This window comes from Myiozetetes cayanensis, unplaced genomic scaffold, assembly GCF_022539395.1.
Source record: "Myiozetetes cayanensis isolate MyiCay16 unplaced genomic scaffold, myiCay2020 scf2-11, whole genome shotgun sequence".
NCBI classification, from domain to species: Eukaryota; Metazoa; Chordata; class Aves; order Passeriformes; family Tyrannidae; genus Myiozetetes; species Myiozetetes cayanensis.
In genome coordinates, this window is record NW_026087411.1 from 36902688 (window position 1) to 36918923 (window position 16236).

The following is a 16236-nucleotide window of genomic DNA, read 5'->3' on the forward strand; positions in this document are numbered from 1 at the left end:
GCCTCCCTGGAAGCTGGGAGACCAGGATTCATAACCATACTTGAGTCAAGGATGTTGATATGATGACATCCAAATTTGCCTCTAAACCTGATCTTTCTTTTTTTTCCCCCCTCTGGAGATTAGTTCTATCCCTACATGTTTGATTGATTTCTCCAGCTGGAAATTTATTGTAAGATAGGGACTAATTAATCATGGCTCTTCCAGGCCATTTTAAAGGAATGCTGCATATGTGATGTATTTCATTTCTGTAATCGTTCTCACTTTATAAGGAAATGAGGATATATAACCGGTTGTGGTAGCTCTTTCTGTGGAAAAAAATTTCCTAGTTGCACGTCAGCTAGCTACCGTAACCCTTCTCTTTGCCTGAGAAAGTCTGCCCTCTTTTGGGTAAAGTTAGAACTGGCTAAATTGTCAGGACTGCAATGCAAGTGCTTGAGATTGTTCTACTTTGCCTGCAGAAGCTGTTGGATTTCCCTGGATAGCTTTGACGTACCACCATACTGGTATCAAATTCTATGTAGCTGTGGATTTTCTATTCCAGTAATAATCGAAATTTTCAGTAGGGTATGAAATATTTGCATTAAGGTTTTAAATATATGCAAATTGTACTGTGTGTTTTCGGGGGGGGTGGGGTGGGGTGTATATACCTGTATCTCATACTTTAAAAAAAAAAAGATTATGGAAATGTGGGATTTCCTTATTTCTAACAATTTTATATTCCTGTGAAATTGTCTGTCCAGAACTCATTTCTTTTTCTATCAAGTCATAATTTTTCTTGTTAAATCCAGATTGTTTTTAGTGACCTCCTTCTTTTTTGTTTTTTAACTCTTTCATTAACCAACAGAATACCAGAGCAACAAAAGCTTGGTACTTCAGCAACACAAATTGAAAAAGAAATTTAAAAATCCAATAGGGTTGGAAGGCTGGTGGCAAACCAAATGCCTAGAGCTTAAAAAAGGGCAATGAAAGAAGAAAGTCAGTCCTAGGTTCAGTTCATGAAAGTACATACTGCAACCTGTAGCCATCAGAATGACATTTGAAAACCTACATTAAATAGATTGATTGCAATTCACTCCTGAAGGAGCAGGTGTTCAGATCCCATCAAAAAGGCCAAGGATTGGGCCTGAAGTCTATTGCTACCTGCTCAGAACCTGGCAGCGAAACACTTGTGGTTCTTTAGGGTCACATATATATATGAGTTCAAATAAAACAGACAGACTGTCTCTGTGCTTAACCAGGCTAGCAGAAAAAAAAAAAAAAAAGTGGGTTTTATACTTTAAGGTAGCACAGTATTAACTCCTGTCAGTGTTTAGGGCCTAGTGAACTGGAATGCTTGTGTTATTTTAGTAAATTTGAATGTGACTGTTTATAATGCTGTAACGTTTTAAAGACTTGGTCATGGAACAAGATCATGCTGTGCTAAGAGCTTGCACAGCGTGTCTTTACTCCAAAGAACATTCAGTCTAGGCATAAGACAAGATAAATTGATGCATATAGGCAGCATACTGATATAATGCTACAGTACTGGTCAGCAGGACAGAAAGCAAAATTTCTGACCATGTCCAGATAGGTTATTGTATACAACCTGACATAATGTTTTTACTTATAAATGTCATGTGTATGTGACGTTAGTGAAATACTTGAGTTGTATTGACAATTCAAACTAAACACAGAAAATGTAGTCACCACCTTGCTCAATCATGTGTACTTTATTGCCTTGTTAGATAAAGCTGCCCCTTGGCAGCCTTTCCCCATCATCTTTGTTTTATTAATGAGTAGTTTTGCCTTGCATTTTGAAAAGGCCATTCCTCTTCTGGCAGATCATGCTTTCTGGGGAGGCTAATGCTGGTTGTCTATGAGATAAGTGATGACTTTCAACATGGGAAAGATGTGTAAGTAATTTATGAATTAAAGCCTTTTATAGGCTATTGAACAAACACATCCAACTACAATAGAATGAGATTATCCCATTACATATTCTTAAAAGACATTTTTTTTTTTCTACTTGCATTTATGGAAGTAGTCCAGCCCAGGGTTTCTTTCACCACAAAATAGTGTCAAAAAGGAAATTCTGTTAGGTTATTTCTGGTCTTCTCTTCTGTTTAACCCCTTTAGGATTTAGAACTTCTGCTTTGTTTTGACAGTCAACATGCTGGTGAAGTGAAAAAAAATTTTGGTGTTCCACCAAAGCTATCCAATGTAATACCTCTGTAGTTGTGAGACACATCACTGATACGTCTAAGTTATTCATCTGGTTCTGAGGATAAGATTAAAGACTATGTGGAATATAGTTCCCTTTGACATTACTGGAGAAACACCTATTAACTTCAGTGGGCTCAAGTCATTGCTTTGCTTTAGAACTACATTTATGTTAATAAAATTTGAATATTTTCAAAGGAAAAAATGACTCGAAGTAAGAAAACAAATATATGATTTTACTGCAAACTTGCTAATGTTTGATTTTTATGTCCTTTAATACAATTAGTGTGTTAAGCGTTGTCTGGCAGAACAAGTGGAAGGAATTATCAATATTTTTAAGATTTTTTGCTTTGATCCCTCTCTGAGGTTAAAAATTTGAACTATATTTTGTGAAGTTCTCATTTTTACTATCAAAAAGAAATTTAAACACCAGCCTGATAAATAAGATTTTTGAGCTTATTTTCATGCCATACAACCACAAGGCGTCACTTGTCTTCTTAGCAGATCTGGGGTGGCATTTCCCTTGTCTTCCAGTGCACCTACCAGTCTTACATAGTCCAATTGTTGAGCTCTGAACACCACAGTGCTGCTCTTCTGGGATGCCTGTGCGAAAGCTAGGGAAATAATAGACTGAGATCTTTATTGCTGGTTCCCATTTCTCAATAGTGGAATGGACTGAATCACAGGATCTGTTGGAAGATTAATATTTTGATTCAGACTTCATTAGCCTCTCCAAGATGCTATTGTATGTCAAATGAATTTTAGTGGAAAACAGGCCTTTTCTCAGTTCTCTGTTTATTCCTTAGTTTGATAAATTTCTCTTCCCACTGTTTTCAACATTGATATGTCTTCATTTTACCATTGTGGTGTTTAATGTTTTCCCTTGTTCTCTTCCACCTCAGAACTCCAGATTTCTCTCTTTTTCACACCATTTGTTTTCACATTGCCTTTTCCTTTTGACATACTAAATTATTGTAAATCTCTGTCAAAGTTGAGACACACAATGTCTGTCTGCTACAGAACTACTTTCCTTTGCTGCCGAGGCATCTCATTGAACTGAGGTGGTGGTTCTTATCCTGTGTTGTGTCATTTCACCTTTTACTACTTCTGTCTCTGCAAAACATTCCTATTCCTGTTGGAGTTCATCTTTCTTTACTCTAGTGTAATCGTTCTAGGACCATTATCAAACCTGTGTCTTCCTTTCCTCATCTCTCCAAGAAGTCCATATCAGCTTTTTTCTTTCTCCTTCATTTAGTTGTGGCCACTGTGACCCCCTATCGTTGCCTTAGCTAATTTACCACATTCTCTGTTAGAGTATCTGAAGGCCTCTGCAAAGCATGGAAGAGTAGTTAAAAGTTGCTGTAGTGGATAATAGCAAACTTGGAGCAGGAAAAGTGTTGGTTAGAGTCTGTCGGAGGTGTGAGAAAAATAGAGCAAGTAAGGGTTGAGATTACTCAGTATGTGTGGAAAACTCTGTTCTTGAATTGCATGATTTACCAGTGCACACTCCACAAGGTGCAGTGCACAGTAGATGACAACTTCTTTTGCAAGATCATTCTTGTAGTAGGAGTTACTGTTTCCATAAAAGACACTTTCAAATGGGAATATCCCAAAGCCTAACCACTTAAGTATATTGTGTTCTTGTGGATATTGAGTTCTGGGCATTTCAACCCCTTTGGAAAAGCAAAGTATATTTGTCTGTATGTGATAAGGAAGTACAACTGACAGACCTCGATCTTTTTCTTTTGTCGTGGCCAATACGAAGCCTTCACAAATTAGGCAGTTGCCCGGGACATAGCAAAACAGTCCTGAAGGTGTCTTGAGGTGTCCTCAGGGCTTCTTCCTTTCTAGCTGGAACAGACTCTCTTTCTATGCCACTGCTCAGAGAGCTCTGCAGTGCCAACAGGGCAGAAGCTCTCTCTGGTTCCCACTGAAAAAAATACAGAAAGTGTCCAGCATAACGCAGAGGAAGAGGCTGATTCCCTGTTGCTGTCGGTAAAGGAGTATAAAGAAGGCGACACAGTTTCCCCACCAACTCCCCCCTTTCCTTCCCTTCCCTTCCCTCCTCTATCCCATTAGCCCACATTCTCTTCCTGTCCAGTCCTCCAGTGCTGCCTAATCTCATTTACAGGGGCTGCTGCCAGATCTGCTGGCAGCTGCAGTTTCTTGGCCGCTGTTATCGGTGAGCGAACCGAGAGCGCCGAGGAGGAGGAGGAGGAGGAGGAGGAGGAGGAGGAGGAGGAGGAGGAGGAGAAGGGCTGCTGCTGCTGTGTGGCGGAGCGGCGGCAGCGGCAGCACCTTTGACGTGCCCGTCCCCCACGTGACGGCCGCTCCATTGCAGGGAGGGCGCTGAGCCGGCGGCGCTCCGGCAGCGCACGGGAGAGCCGCAGCCTCGGCGGCGGCGGCAGCGGCGGCAGCAGCGCCTCCGCCCGCAGTGCGTGTGTGTGTGCGTGTGTGTGATGAGCGATCGCCGCGTCCCTCCGCCCGCCGCCGGCTGACACCCACCGCGCGGGGCGCGCCAGGAGCAGCAGGAGGAGGAGGCAGGAGCCGCGGCCACCGCACAGTGACCTTGGCCCAGGAGGTAAACGAGCGGGCGGGCTCCGCGCCCCTCCGCGCCCCCCGCCCCGCGCCGCCCGACGGGGGCCGGGGCCCCGCTCCTGCCGCCCATCCCGGACGGCTCCCGCCGCCGCCGCCGCTGGCGCTGTCCGCGGTGCTGGAGCTGCGGGCTCCGCGCCGGGCTCCGCGCAGGGCTGCCCGGGGGAGAGCCGGCGCTCCCGGCCCTCGGCCGCCGGGAGCCGCGCACCCACGGCCCGAGGTGCGGGGGCAGCGCGGGCTGGCCAGCGAACGGGGGGCAGTGGAGCCCGGACGCGAGAGGTCTGGGGGGCAGGGGAGGGCTGTGGAGGTGAGTGCTTGGAGCGGGGCTCAGCGGCTCTCCGGGCTCTCCGCAACCGCCGGTGTGGTCTGTAGATGGAGCACATTCTCACACCTGCGTGCAAAGCCGGAGCTACGGCATGATCCCAGCTCTTGCCTAGTGCAGCTCCCGTGTGACCTGGGGGAGGGCGGGGAGGAGACGCGGCTGGCGGGGAGCCGGTGCTGTTCGGTGAAGTACGATTAAAGTAGTGAAAGCAACCCAAAGGTGTTCTGGCTTGTTTCTTCCTTTTCCCTCGTCACCCACTTCCCTGCCCCGATACTGAGTGGATATTGAGTACGAGCGTACGTGTACGAGCACAGATGTGACGGTGAATTACAGAGAAGTTCAAAGCGTCTGTTTTGCTTTTTGTGAATGTTACAAAAGTTGCTACGGCCCGAGGCTTGAGCAGAGGACACTGCTGAATATGCGTCATGGCCTGAGCTAATCCTTCCAAAACTGGAAGGTGCGGAGCGTCCCTTGGTGGAGCCCGTGCAGGGGAGGAAGGAGCGTTTTGTCAGGAAGCGTCTGCGTGATGTGGTGGTTAGCGGTGTGTCAGGGAGCTATTCAGAGTGACAATTCATTAACGACTAAATTAGATTAACGTATTACATCCATTATTTACAGGAAAAAGAGAGTAATGTCAGTAAATGGTGAATTAGCAGCTTTGCTCCAATGTAAATATCCGTTGGTGTAAGAGCATATATTGATTTTGATAACGGTGGGAGAAAGTCAGGCCCATCACTCATCAGGGAAACAAGGAGACTTGAGGCGATTCCTTACTGAAACCACTTCTACCTTTTACAGTGCAACATCCAAAAGCGGATCAAATTTGTGGGACATGGCACAAGGAAATAATTATGGGCAAAGCAGCAATGGGGTGGCTGATGAATCCCCAAACATGCTGGTGTACAGAAAGGTAAGCCTTTGTGTTTTACAGAAACTAAGAAAGGTAAAGTCGTGGACTCTTTTGCTTTGCAAGTGAGGTCATTATTTCTGCTGTTTCTCTCCAGTTTCATGAATAATGACTGTATCTCTTGTTTGAAATGGTGAAATGCACACGTGTCAACTTTACATCATGTTCAGAAACAGCTGGTTTTCAGTTTGAAATACTTGATGTATTTTAGTCACTTTCTGCATTGATACATATGATACATGGGGGTGGTCATGTGCCAGACTAGAACATGTTTTGAGGTCAAGTGTTCACTTGCAAAGTCTATTTGTAAAATGAAATAATATGTATTAAAACTAAATATTACCTGTACAGTACAATATTTCTCTTGTGCAGGGAAGTCAGAACCATTACCTTATTTCATATGAGGGCAAAAACCAATTAAAGATATCACTTATCCTCAATTGCCACAACTTAAAAAAATCCAAACACATACAGTCTAGAAATTTTCACTGGGGAGAATTCTAATGTAGTTATTCTAATAACATCAATATACAAATTTCCAGGTATTAAACTCCAGCAGGGGGACTTATTTAGACATTGTACTTTCATTTTAGTGAGAGTAAATTCTTGGGGATTTTGAGATGTATTTTTACATTTTTTTTAAAAAAGCATTAATTGCATTTATCAAAAAAGAGTAACAAATACATTCTAATAATAGTGGAGAAAAATAATTTTGCTGTTGCAAACTGAAATATGTAATTATGCAACTATTTGTTTATTCTTAGAACACAATGTTTTCTAACTTGTTTGTGGTTGTTTTTATCAGGTGGAAAAAATCAATACTTTTACTTTGTTAGAGGCATTGACTTTTCCCTTTAGAAGTTAACTGTAATAGAAAGCATCTGATGTACTCAGTTTAGTCTTTGAGGTGAACTGAGGTATCATCAGTAACTGTGGTAAGTGTTCTTTTCCCTGAAACTAAAAGAGTCTCGAATTGAAGTCTGATGCATGGGTTTTTTCTCTTCCTATTTTCAAATACATTGCTTTTTCAGTCAATTTGTTGTAACTGTTATTTTGTAAAATTAGGCACATTTAATATAAGTGAATGAATTTATGAACCTAACTGTGGTTATCCTTCTATCTAAGAATGCACATCTAGAAAAATGCAGGATTACTTTGCCATTAGCACCACAATTGTGTTTCAAAATGCAATAGTATACATGAATTTATACATGAAATTATGCTACATTTATTAAAAGCAATATACCAAAGCTTTTATTGTTCCTTATAGGGGTTTGATCTTTCTAAACAGAATCTCCCCACATTTAAGATTTACTTCCATGCTGAGGAAAATGTCTTTTCTCAGCTAATTTAGTACACAGAGGGGCAACACAGAAAAATTTTTTTCTCTTCTCCTGTAGAGAGTTTCTTCAAGGAACTGTGACACATGGTATTTAGTATGACCTCATGCCAAAATTTAACATTGCTTTTGAGCAGCCTCCAGATGGAAATGGAACTGCTGAGGCAAGTGATGAGAATCCTGGTGATGCAGGGAAGATGTGAAAATGGGAAGAGGGGACACACTACTTCAGGTGTCTGCTTAGCAAATCAAAGCATCAAACACCTTATCAGTTCTCTACAGATCACTGGTAAAGTTCCAGTGTAGCAGAGGGCCTTCCCTTGTTGTCACTAAAGTGAAAATGGTGCACTGAGTATTAAACTTTTGAAAAATGCTGACCGTCTAGAACATTACCTGCCCTTTTTGGTTTTGTGTGTCTACTTATTTTTGTAGCATGGTGAATCAAAGAGTCATTTAAGATTGTGCACACTGTATTAGAGTACAGGGAGAAAGCTAAGTAGCCCTTCCTTTGCAGTGTTCAAGGAACAGGCAACAAAATAATAGAAAACTTTTTAAAAAGTCACCTGCCTTTTCCTGAAATATGATATTGCTGTAAGCAGACATGTTCTTAATTCCGGGTCTAGAATATAAGAGAAGGATAGTTAGGAGGAAATTATTTCACTTTAGAATATATAATCTCTGAATATAAATCCTTTATAGGAACAACTAAATCACAGGATTCCTTGTAATACATTTGAAAACACAATACTTCTCTGTCTGTCATTGTGTCGGGAATGAAAGCATTGTGCAGAGTGAACAAAGAACTACATCTGACAGCTTCATGAAGGACTCTCTTTTTTGGCCAACTGGAAAAGTATTAATAGTTGCTAGAAGAAAAATCTAAATGTGCTATTGGGTGGCTTCAGTAAGAAAGTGAATTTGTAGTCTTGTATTTTGAATAAGGTTGCTGAAATCCACAAATGTGGAAAAGGATTTTTCTAGTACTTTATACAACATCAACAGATAGAATAGCACACATTTTGTAATATGTGTACCTGCAAGGAATAGATGGGACTTCTCTTACTACCTATGTTAATGAAGAGGTGAAATTTAGCCATGCTGAGTGAAGACTGTTGCTTATGCTATAAACCACAGTGTGGTAATTCTTCTAGGCTGTCTAACATCCAAGCACAATCTGAACTAAGTATATTCTAAACTATATGGATTTACAGCTCTGCATTGTCTAAATCCTGATTCTGTTAGAAGAATTTTATAGAAAATTCTATACTGAAAGAAGTGCTAGTGTTTACAAATTCAGTATTTAAGACTGAATTGTTATAGAGTCATTACTGCACTTAATTAAATTTCAAACTCTTGACAAAAGAGGCTTTTTAAAAATGTATTTGGTTTGTGATTAGTTACTTATTTGAAGAATTGTAGAAAGGCAGATTATCAAATCGTAATCTTGAGTAATACAGGATGCAGATAGCCTGTTATTCTCATAGTAGCTTTTATTCCTAACTAAAGAAGAATTTCCTTACATTTTACTTTCAAATATGAATTTAAAAGAAAAAATCAACATAGGATAATTAAAAATCCAATATATACATACCTTAGAATTACTTATTTGAATCTGTGATGGAAAAGACAGTAGCAGAGATAAATAGTTCCCTATATCATTTTTACACTGCCTTTTAAGATGCTCGTGTCAGTGTTTTTATGTCTTGGGGAATAATTTTTATTTTAATAGAATGTCAGCTGCTTTATTCTTTTTGTCTATCAGCCTAATTATAAAGTAATGACATGTGACACATCATTGGCACTGACACACCTTAGAAAAAGTCCTGAATTTTTCTTCTAGTAGCCTGAGGCAAATATGAAAAATGTAAAACCCCTTCTTTCACTTCCACTCCAACAGAGTCCATTCCAGTCAGCAATTAAAAGAGATAAGAGAGTAGAATCTACAGTATTTTAACATTAAAAAATGCTCATGAAGAAATCTTAGATTTTGGCAACCCTAATTAGGTGCTGCAAACTAGCTCCTTAAGAAAGAACTTGAGATATAGTAGAAAGCTAATACTGCAATGCTTTTCTAAGTTTCAGAACCTGACCTGCCTTTTTTGTTTGTTTGCTTGTTTGTTTGGTTTGTTTTGTTTAATCTCAACACAAATAATTGAAAGAATAAGAGTTGTCTGTGAGGAACTTCTCTTTGAGACCTACTGCTGGTCTTGCTAAACCTTTGTTTATCTTTCTGGTCTGTACTTTCTTAGTCAAACACGCTGCAAGGATTAGAAATTCTGGTTTGTAAGTTTAATGGTTATTGTGTTGCTGTCTGAACTAGCTTCATTTAAGAACTGACAGCTTTATTTTGTAGCAATAAGATTAGCCCTCTCTGAAAAGTAATATTCTTGTGACTGATACTTTGTTTCTCTACCTTCCTCACTGCCCCAAGTGTTAAAATAGCTTTTGCCAAAACTGATTAGAAGCACTAACAGTTGGGGCTTTCAATGTTCCAATAAAGATAATTAGGTGTTTGTTCTGTTTCTGTGACAATCGTGGAAAGTTGTATATGCCAGTACTCATGTATAGCAAGGCCTGCATTTGTAATCTTAAACTCCTTAGTTTGTTACGATCTGGAAAGCAGTGCTGTGGAAAGGAACCTGTGGGTCCTGGTTGATGGCAAGTTGAATATGAGTCAGCAGTGCCCTGGCAGCCAGGAGGGCCAGCTGTGTCCTGGGGGTCATCAGGCATTGCCAGCCGGTCAAGGAAGGTGATTGTCCCACCCTGCTCTGCACTGGGGTGGTCTCACCTTGAATATTGTGTGCAGTTTTGGGCACCACAATATAAGAAAGATATTAAGCTGTTAGAAAGTGTCCAAAGGAGGGCAATGAAGATGGCGAGGCCTTGAGGGGAAGCTGTATGCTGAGCGGCTGAGGTCGCTTGGTCTGTTCAGCCTGGAGAAGAGGAGACTGAGGGGAGACATCATTGACAGAACGCAAGGGAATGGCCTGAAGTTGTGTCAGGGGAGGTTTAGGTTGGCTTTCAGATGATACTCTCAGGCACACCATGCAAGTCTTGGGGATGATCCTGTGCCGGGCCAGGAGTTGGACTCGATGATCCTTGTGGGTCCCTTCCACAGCATATTCTGTGATTCTGTGATAGAAGCCATGCCTCCAAAGTGTGGTACTTAGTAAATGTTGTAAAGGAGCAATTGCTATGCAGTGACAACATCTGAGGAAATAGTGACCACCATCTTCTAATTACCATTCTCTTCTCCTCTGCTTGCACCTGAGATGACTTCCAGAGTAGTCTGCAGAGAATACTGTGTTCTCATGTGGCCTTTATCAACTGTTCCCTTAGAAATGATTGTTGGAAGACAATGGAATCACTGAGAACTGTATTCCAGAGCCTGTGAGACTAAGGAAGAACATTTTAGATAGATTTTTCTAAGTGCTGTCATTGACTTTGAGAAGGGAAGAATTGTTCTGATGCTATGCATTTTTGAATATACCATCACAACCTATAGAGGCATCCTGATCCCAGGGTTTGTTTGTTACTACACTGGAAATGTCAGAGGTAGTCTAAGGTACTTGAGATAAGTGTTATGTGGTTTGTGTTTTTTTCTTTCTTTCCTAGTATGGTTTGTTTATTTATTTATTTTTACAATTTTATGATAAATTACAATATACCTCTAGATTACGCTGTTCTGTTGTCGAGAAGAGTGGCGCTGTTGTGATCCTTGGTTGCTGGTTGTGGTTTTATTCCTACACTCATCATTATAGAATTGACAGAGAAAGGTCCACATTTGTGAATCTCTGGAATTCCTGCTGTAGGAAAAACAGGAATTTGCCTTCCTATCCAGTACATTATGAGGATGTTGTACTTCTGGAGTAGTTGATTGATAGTGAAGTAGGCTTTTTGCATAGCTAAATTTAGAGGCCAGAACTTAAAACTGAAGGACAGAATAGTTGCTAGATGCTGTGAAGTCCCTTTTGTTTTGCTGTAGGCTCTCACCCTCATGTTTTGTATCTACCCTCTACACAGTGATTCACTTTGCTATATCCTCTTCTGGGCTGGTTATAGTTAATACTAGGTGTAGCATACATGTTTTGTCACCATTTGGAATAAGAGCAATGTAAAGGATTTGATTGTCTTCACAACTGTACTAAACCACTGAAAATTCCAAGGAAACGGGTTAAAAATGTGTCTGAGTCTGCAGGTGGTGAGATCTGTGAGACGAGCACTTGCCCTGCTTTGATGATTCCTACTGGTATTTTCTGTCCTTTGTGTTCTCCTCTTCCTTCCACTAGGTGTAGAAATACATCAAGTGATGTTGCAGCAAGAGGTTTACTGCTACTTTTCTGAGCTTGATGTTCTCAGATCACTGGCATGACTGTCGAATGCAAAAACCCCACAGCCTTTTGTGCCACCATGTTACTTCCTCTATCACACATGTGCTGTCTGAAAATGTATGTTCCTGTTTAGATTGTGCATTGTCATTTTCAGTCTCTCTGCTTCTTTCCTTTGAAGCGGTCTACATTTGTAGCTATGGAAACAATGATGCTATTGATAGTGACGTGCAATGTCGGGGCAGAATTTGTTTTGGAGTTTTGTTTTCCTTTACTTCAGACTAACAATATTCTCTGTGGACTGCAGGAATATTTATAATAACCTGTATCATTCCCACAAAAGCTGATATGAACTGTACTGATAATATAATAAAATACTTGCATGTAAATATAACTTTTTAAAATGTGGCTATCTTACAAATTTGGGAATCTTAAACTAATTGAAATATATTTGTAATTTTTAGTGCAGGGACTACAGCACTAGCTTCTTCAAATCTAAAAAGCTACTGAAAGAGAGGAAATTTGGCTTAATTTCTGTTGTGATCAGCTCAGAATTTTGACTTTTTGATCTTGATTGCCTCTAGCTATATAAAAGAAAATTCCCTTTACAAATCTAAATCCCAGATTCAGCCTAGAAAGAACAGAACATAGAAAACAGCAAAATGTATTTAATTGTTTGTTACATTCTATAAACTTTTCAGACAGTATTGTGGAAAGGCAAACTCTGCCAGTATAAAGTGTGCGTGTGAGCAATAACTGAGTTTTAACTGTGTCTCCTTTGTAAAAGAGATGCATAGAATTATTTTCTGATGAGTAAACTGAGGCATCATAGTGACATGTCAGAGCTAAAAATCCTTTTTTTTGGTAAAAAAAGAGCAAACTTTTCTACAGAAGAGGGAGCCACTAGGGCTGAGATTGCAAAATACTACTTGGAATGGCTTCCATTTTTCCTTTTTTTTTTTTTTCTTTTTTTTTTTTTTTTTTTAATGGAAACAAATTACAGTAATAGGGCTAAAAAGTATGGATTTTAGCATTCATAATATGAGCCTTGCAAAAATGAATAAGAGAAGAAAACTTTGAGGGCGAGATTAGTAGTAGTAGGAGATCGACCACTTCAGGAAAACATCTTTAGATAAAATTTTGAGAATGAAGAAAAAGTACATGTACAATTTTCCTTGGTGAAGGGATTATCTCAGAATTTTGATTTTTTGGCAAGAGATTGCCACCATCTACAAATAAAAACTGGAGATAAAAAGGTTGAGCTAGTTATTAAAGTGCATATTGGTTATAAGGGTAACTGGAATACAGTGGGAATGAGGTTGGCTACGAAGCCACAGGGAACATTGGAGCTGAAGTGTCTGAGAAGCAGAGTTGGAAACTGCAGTTTCATTTGAAGAGTGAGAAGTGCCTGGGTAAGTGCAGTATAGCAGGCTGCGCAAGAAATGGAGCTGTAGGAACAGGTATAGGAGCATCTCACAGAGCCTTTGTAACTGTCAGGGTAGATTTTACTAGACAACTTATAGACTTCTCAATGGACAGGAACGGGAGTGTGACATTTGGACTATTTAACCTCCTAAAATTTGAGGCCTCTTTTGTGCTCATGTGTGTGTTTATCTGTGTTTGAAAGCTTCCTTTGTCAGATGCTGCTATGGATCTCTCTCAATTTATTTGTAATGCTCTGTGTGTCTCTGAGAAGAGTTCTATGGGGAGAAATGCATTGTCTGTGAAGGTGATCAGGGCATCAAAAACCAAGACATCACTCCTGCTTTTTCCTACTGTTATTGCTTTTTCTTTCCTCAAATACTTTTGGCTAAAAGTTTATTGCTGATGAATAGAAACTGGAAAGAAGACAACTTCTCCGTATTTTTCCAAAGAAGAGGCCTGTTTTCCAAGATTTTTATAGTTGTTCTTTTTCTACTCAATTGAGGACATCTTTGATGTTAAATGAAACTGAAATCTATTAGATCCACAGTGTCACTCAAATGAGAAATCCTTTTGGGAAGGTCTCAAATGGTTTATCGTATTGGATTCATATCATATCATATAATTGTATTCATATCATATCATTAAACCAGATGTGCTGGTTTAAATCTGAAAAACCTTAAGCAAGAGCCAAATAAACACCAAGAACCATCCAGACAGAAATTTATCTATCACAGTGAAATGATCATTCTCCTGGCATTCATGTACTGTTTTTTACTGAAACTGGGTAATATGGGAATTTTGAAGCCGTATTAGCTCTTCTGCACCACTTCTGCTGGAGTTGTGTGTTTGCTTTCTTTCTCTGACCTGTGCTGAATCCTGTTTGACTGGCATTGTGTGAAGAAGTTCTAGGGAATAAGGACTGTGCCATGGAGAAAGACATAGCAAACACAGAGGATATCTTCACAGTGCAATTCAGATGCACAAGGAGTATCCAGCTGAAAGTGAAAACTGCTCCCTATAACACCAAAGGAATTTTTTTCCTTTCTCTTCCACTTATTCTTGATGATGAATGTGGTTGCATAACGTGAATGTATAGGTATGAGTATGCATATGCATTAGTAGTATCTCAGTGGTCTAACCAACAAAAGGATCAGCAGTTATAAATATCATCCCAGCCATGCAGAGTCCTGCTGCCATGGGACAAGCAGGGACAGTGGGGTGGGTCTGCTTTCATCCCAGTTTGTGGGGTCAGGACTCTTACTGGCATGTCACTTTTGTGGCTGTTAGGTTTTTGTGAATGTTCTTTGTTGTAGATTAAAAAGGAATTACAACTGAAAATTTAGTATAAATACAGCTCCCATGAAATTTATTTTGGAAAGACTATTATGCTAGCCGGGCCCCCTTTTATTCTGATTTGATTATTGATTCATAATTGGATAAACATGACCAAAGGTTGTATTAGAGGACTTTTAAATATATAATAGTTTTTACAATATATCATATATATGATGTATGTCTTTCATGTTGTGAAAGTGAGCTGCACTGAAATACCTCGATTAGCTGTTGGTTAAAAGCACTCTAAATTCTGATGGAAAACCACAGTTTTTCTGATCTTCTTTCATATCAGGATGTATAAGCAGTTCACTGAATGCCATTTGAAAGACATATTAGTGCTTCTTAACAGCTATACTTCTCTGACCTACAGACTGTAAGAAGTGTTAATCTTATGTGAGATAGATTATGCCCTCAGATGTAGATTCATGGCATCTCTTGATATCAGTGGAGCCAAAGAATTGCATTTGATATAGAATCAATATTGAAAAGAAGAATGCAAAGCTTAATAATAACTTTCAAAATTACACAAACTTGAGGCAGGTATTTTACAATAAAAATTCTCTTTATGTTGTACACTTCCATCTGTATGAAGGAGAAAATACAGAGCATTTTGTGGCTGTACCAGAAACCCCTTGATGTTAGCATGTTTAAAGTTGCAGGCATAAGTTCAAAATTATAAAACAGGATAGTTTCTTAGTAGAAAATGGAAAACTTAGTGTGTGAATAATGGATGGTATCATACAGGGTTATACTAAAATTTCTATATGTCATGAGTAGTTTATTTTAGCTGTATCATCTGCAAAAGAGGTGGTCTGCAGGATATTTAAAGAAATCTTAATGAAATTCTGTAAAGATCAACCGTTTACTTTGTACAGAGTATCTTATCAAAATACTACATTAGATGGTAAAGTACTACAGTCATAGGAATGTAGCTTTAGACTATCAGAATACTATAAACAAGTTTTCTACACAGCTGCTCACAGCGTTTGCCTCTGTTTTTTTAAGAGTTACTAAGCAACAGCAAATCTCATTCAAGTCAGTAGGAGCTAAAGGTTTTTACTACCCTTTCATAAATCATGTCTGTGACTTGCTGGAATCATCACAATACGTGAATGAAATGCTAGATTTCATATACGGCTCCTGTGATCTGGAGGGCATGTCAGTGTCCATCACAGTAGAGGAGCCATGCTAATGGCCAGTAAAGTTAAAGCGTTGGTTTGGTTTTCAAAAGTGAGGAGAAATACCTTTGGCTTGTTTAAAATAGGAATGAATGATACAGTGCTTTATCTATGCTCACGTCTTAAAAACCTGTAGTACAAGAATAGTACTTCTTGCTAAAGGAAAATCTTTTCAGAGTTTAAGTAATGAACTGTTCTACAGTCAGCTGTGACCTGAAGTACTTAGGGTTTTTTATAGTGGAAAGAAAGTAGTTCCAATCTGTCTATCCCTTTTCCATCAACTCCTCATCTATAGCATTTTGGATTTGAAGTTCATGTTGAGCAGTTTAATAAATACACTGTCCTGTTCTTATACTGAGGTAGCATTTGTATCTCATTTTGAGTTACATTCCAAAGAAAAGTCTGTGGAAATGTTCTGTTTATGTAGTTGCATTTGTATATACCTATGGTGCATTTGTAGCTGTCATTCCATCAGCCTTTCAACAGAAACTTTGATGCATAGCTGATGGGACAAGCCACAGCCAACACTCTTGTCTCTGGGATTCTTTTGCTTTACCTCTTTTTCCCTCCAGAAACTGAGGGCAAACTTTTATTCCAGGATACTGGGC

At 39.6% G+C, this 16236-nt stretch overlaps 1 protein-coding gene across 7 annotated transcripts in view; it reads left to right on the plus strand.

Moving 5' to 3' along the window:
* The first annotated feature begins 4548 nt into the window (after positions 1–4548).
* RGS7 (regulator of G protein signaling 7) overlaps positions 4549–16236 on the plus strand; it is a 242117-nt gene continuing 230429 nt past the window's right edge. For 5 of the 7 annotated variants that reach the window (XR_007629122.1, XM_050316772.1, XM_050316770.1 and 2 more), the window contains exons 1-2: positions 4552–4780; positions 5915–6026. Coding sequence is in view for 6 of the 7 variants with exons in the window: in XM_050316772.1 (XP_050172729.1) it covers positions 5949–6026 (78 nt within the window). In the remaining variant the exon portion in view is untranslated. Of the gene's footprint in view, positions 4781–5914; positions 6027–16236 lie in introns of all 7 variants that reach the window. The other 2 variants (XM_050316771.1, XM_050316777.1) reach the window with 2 other exon arrangements.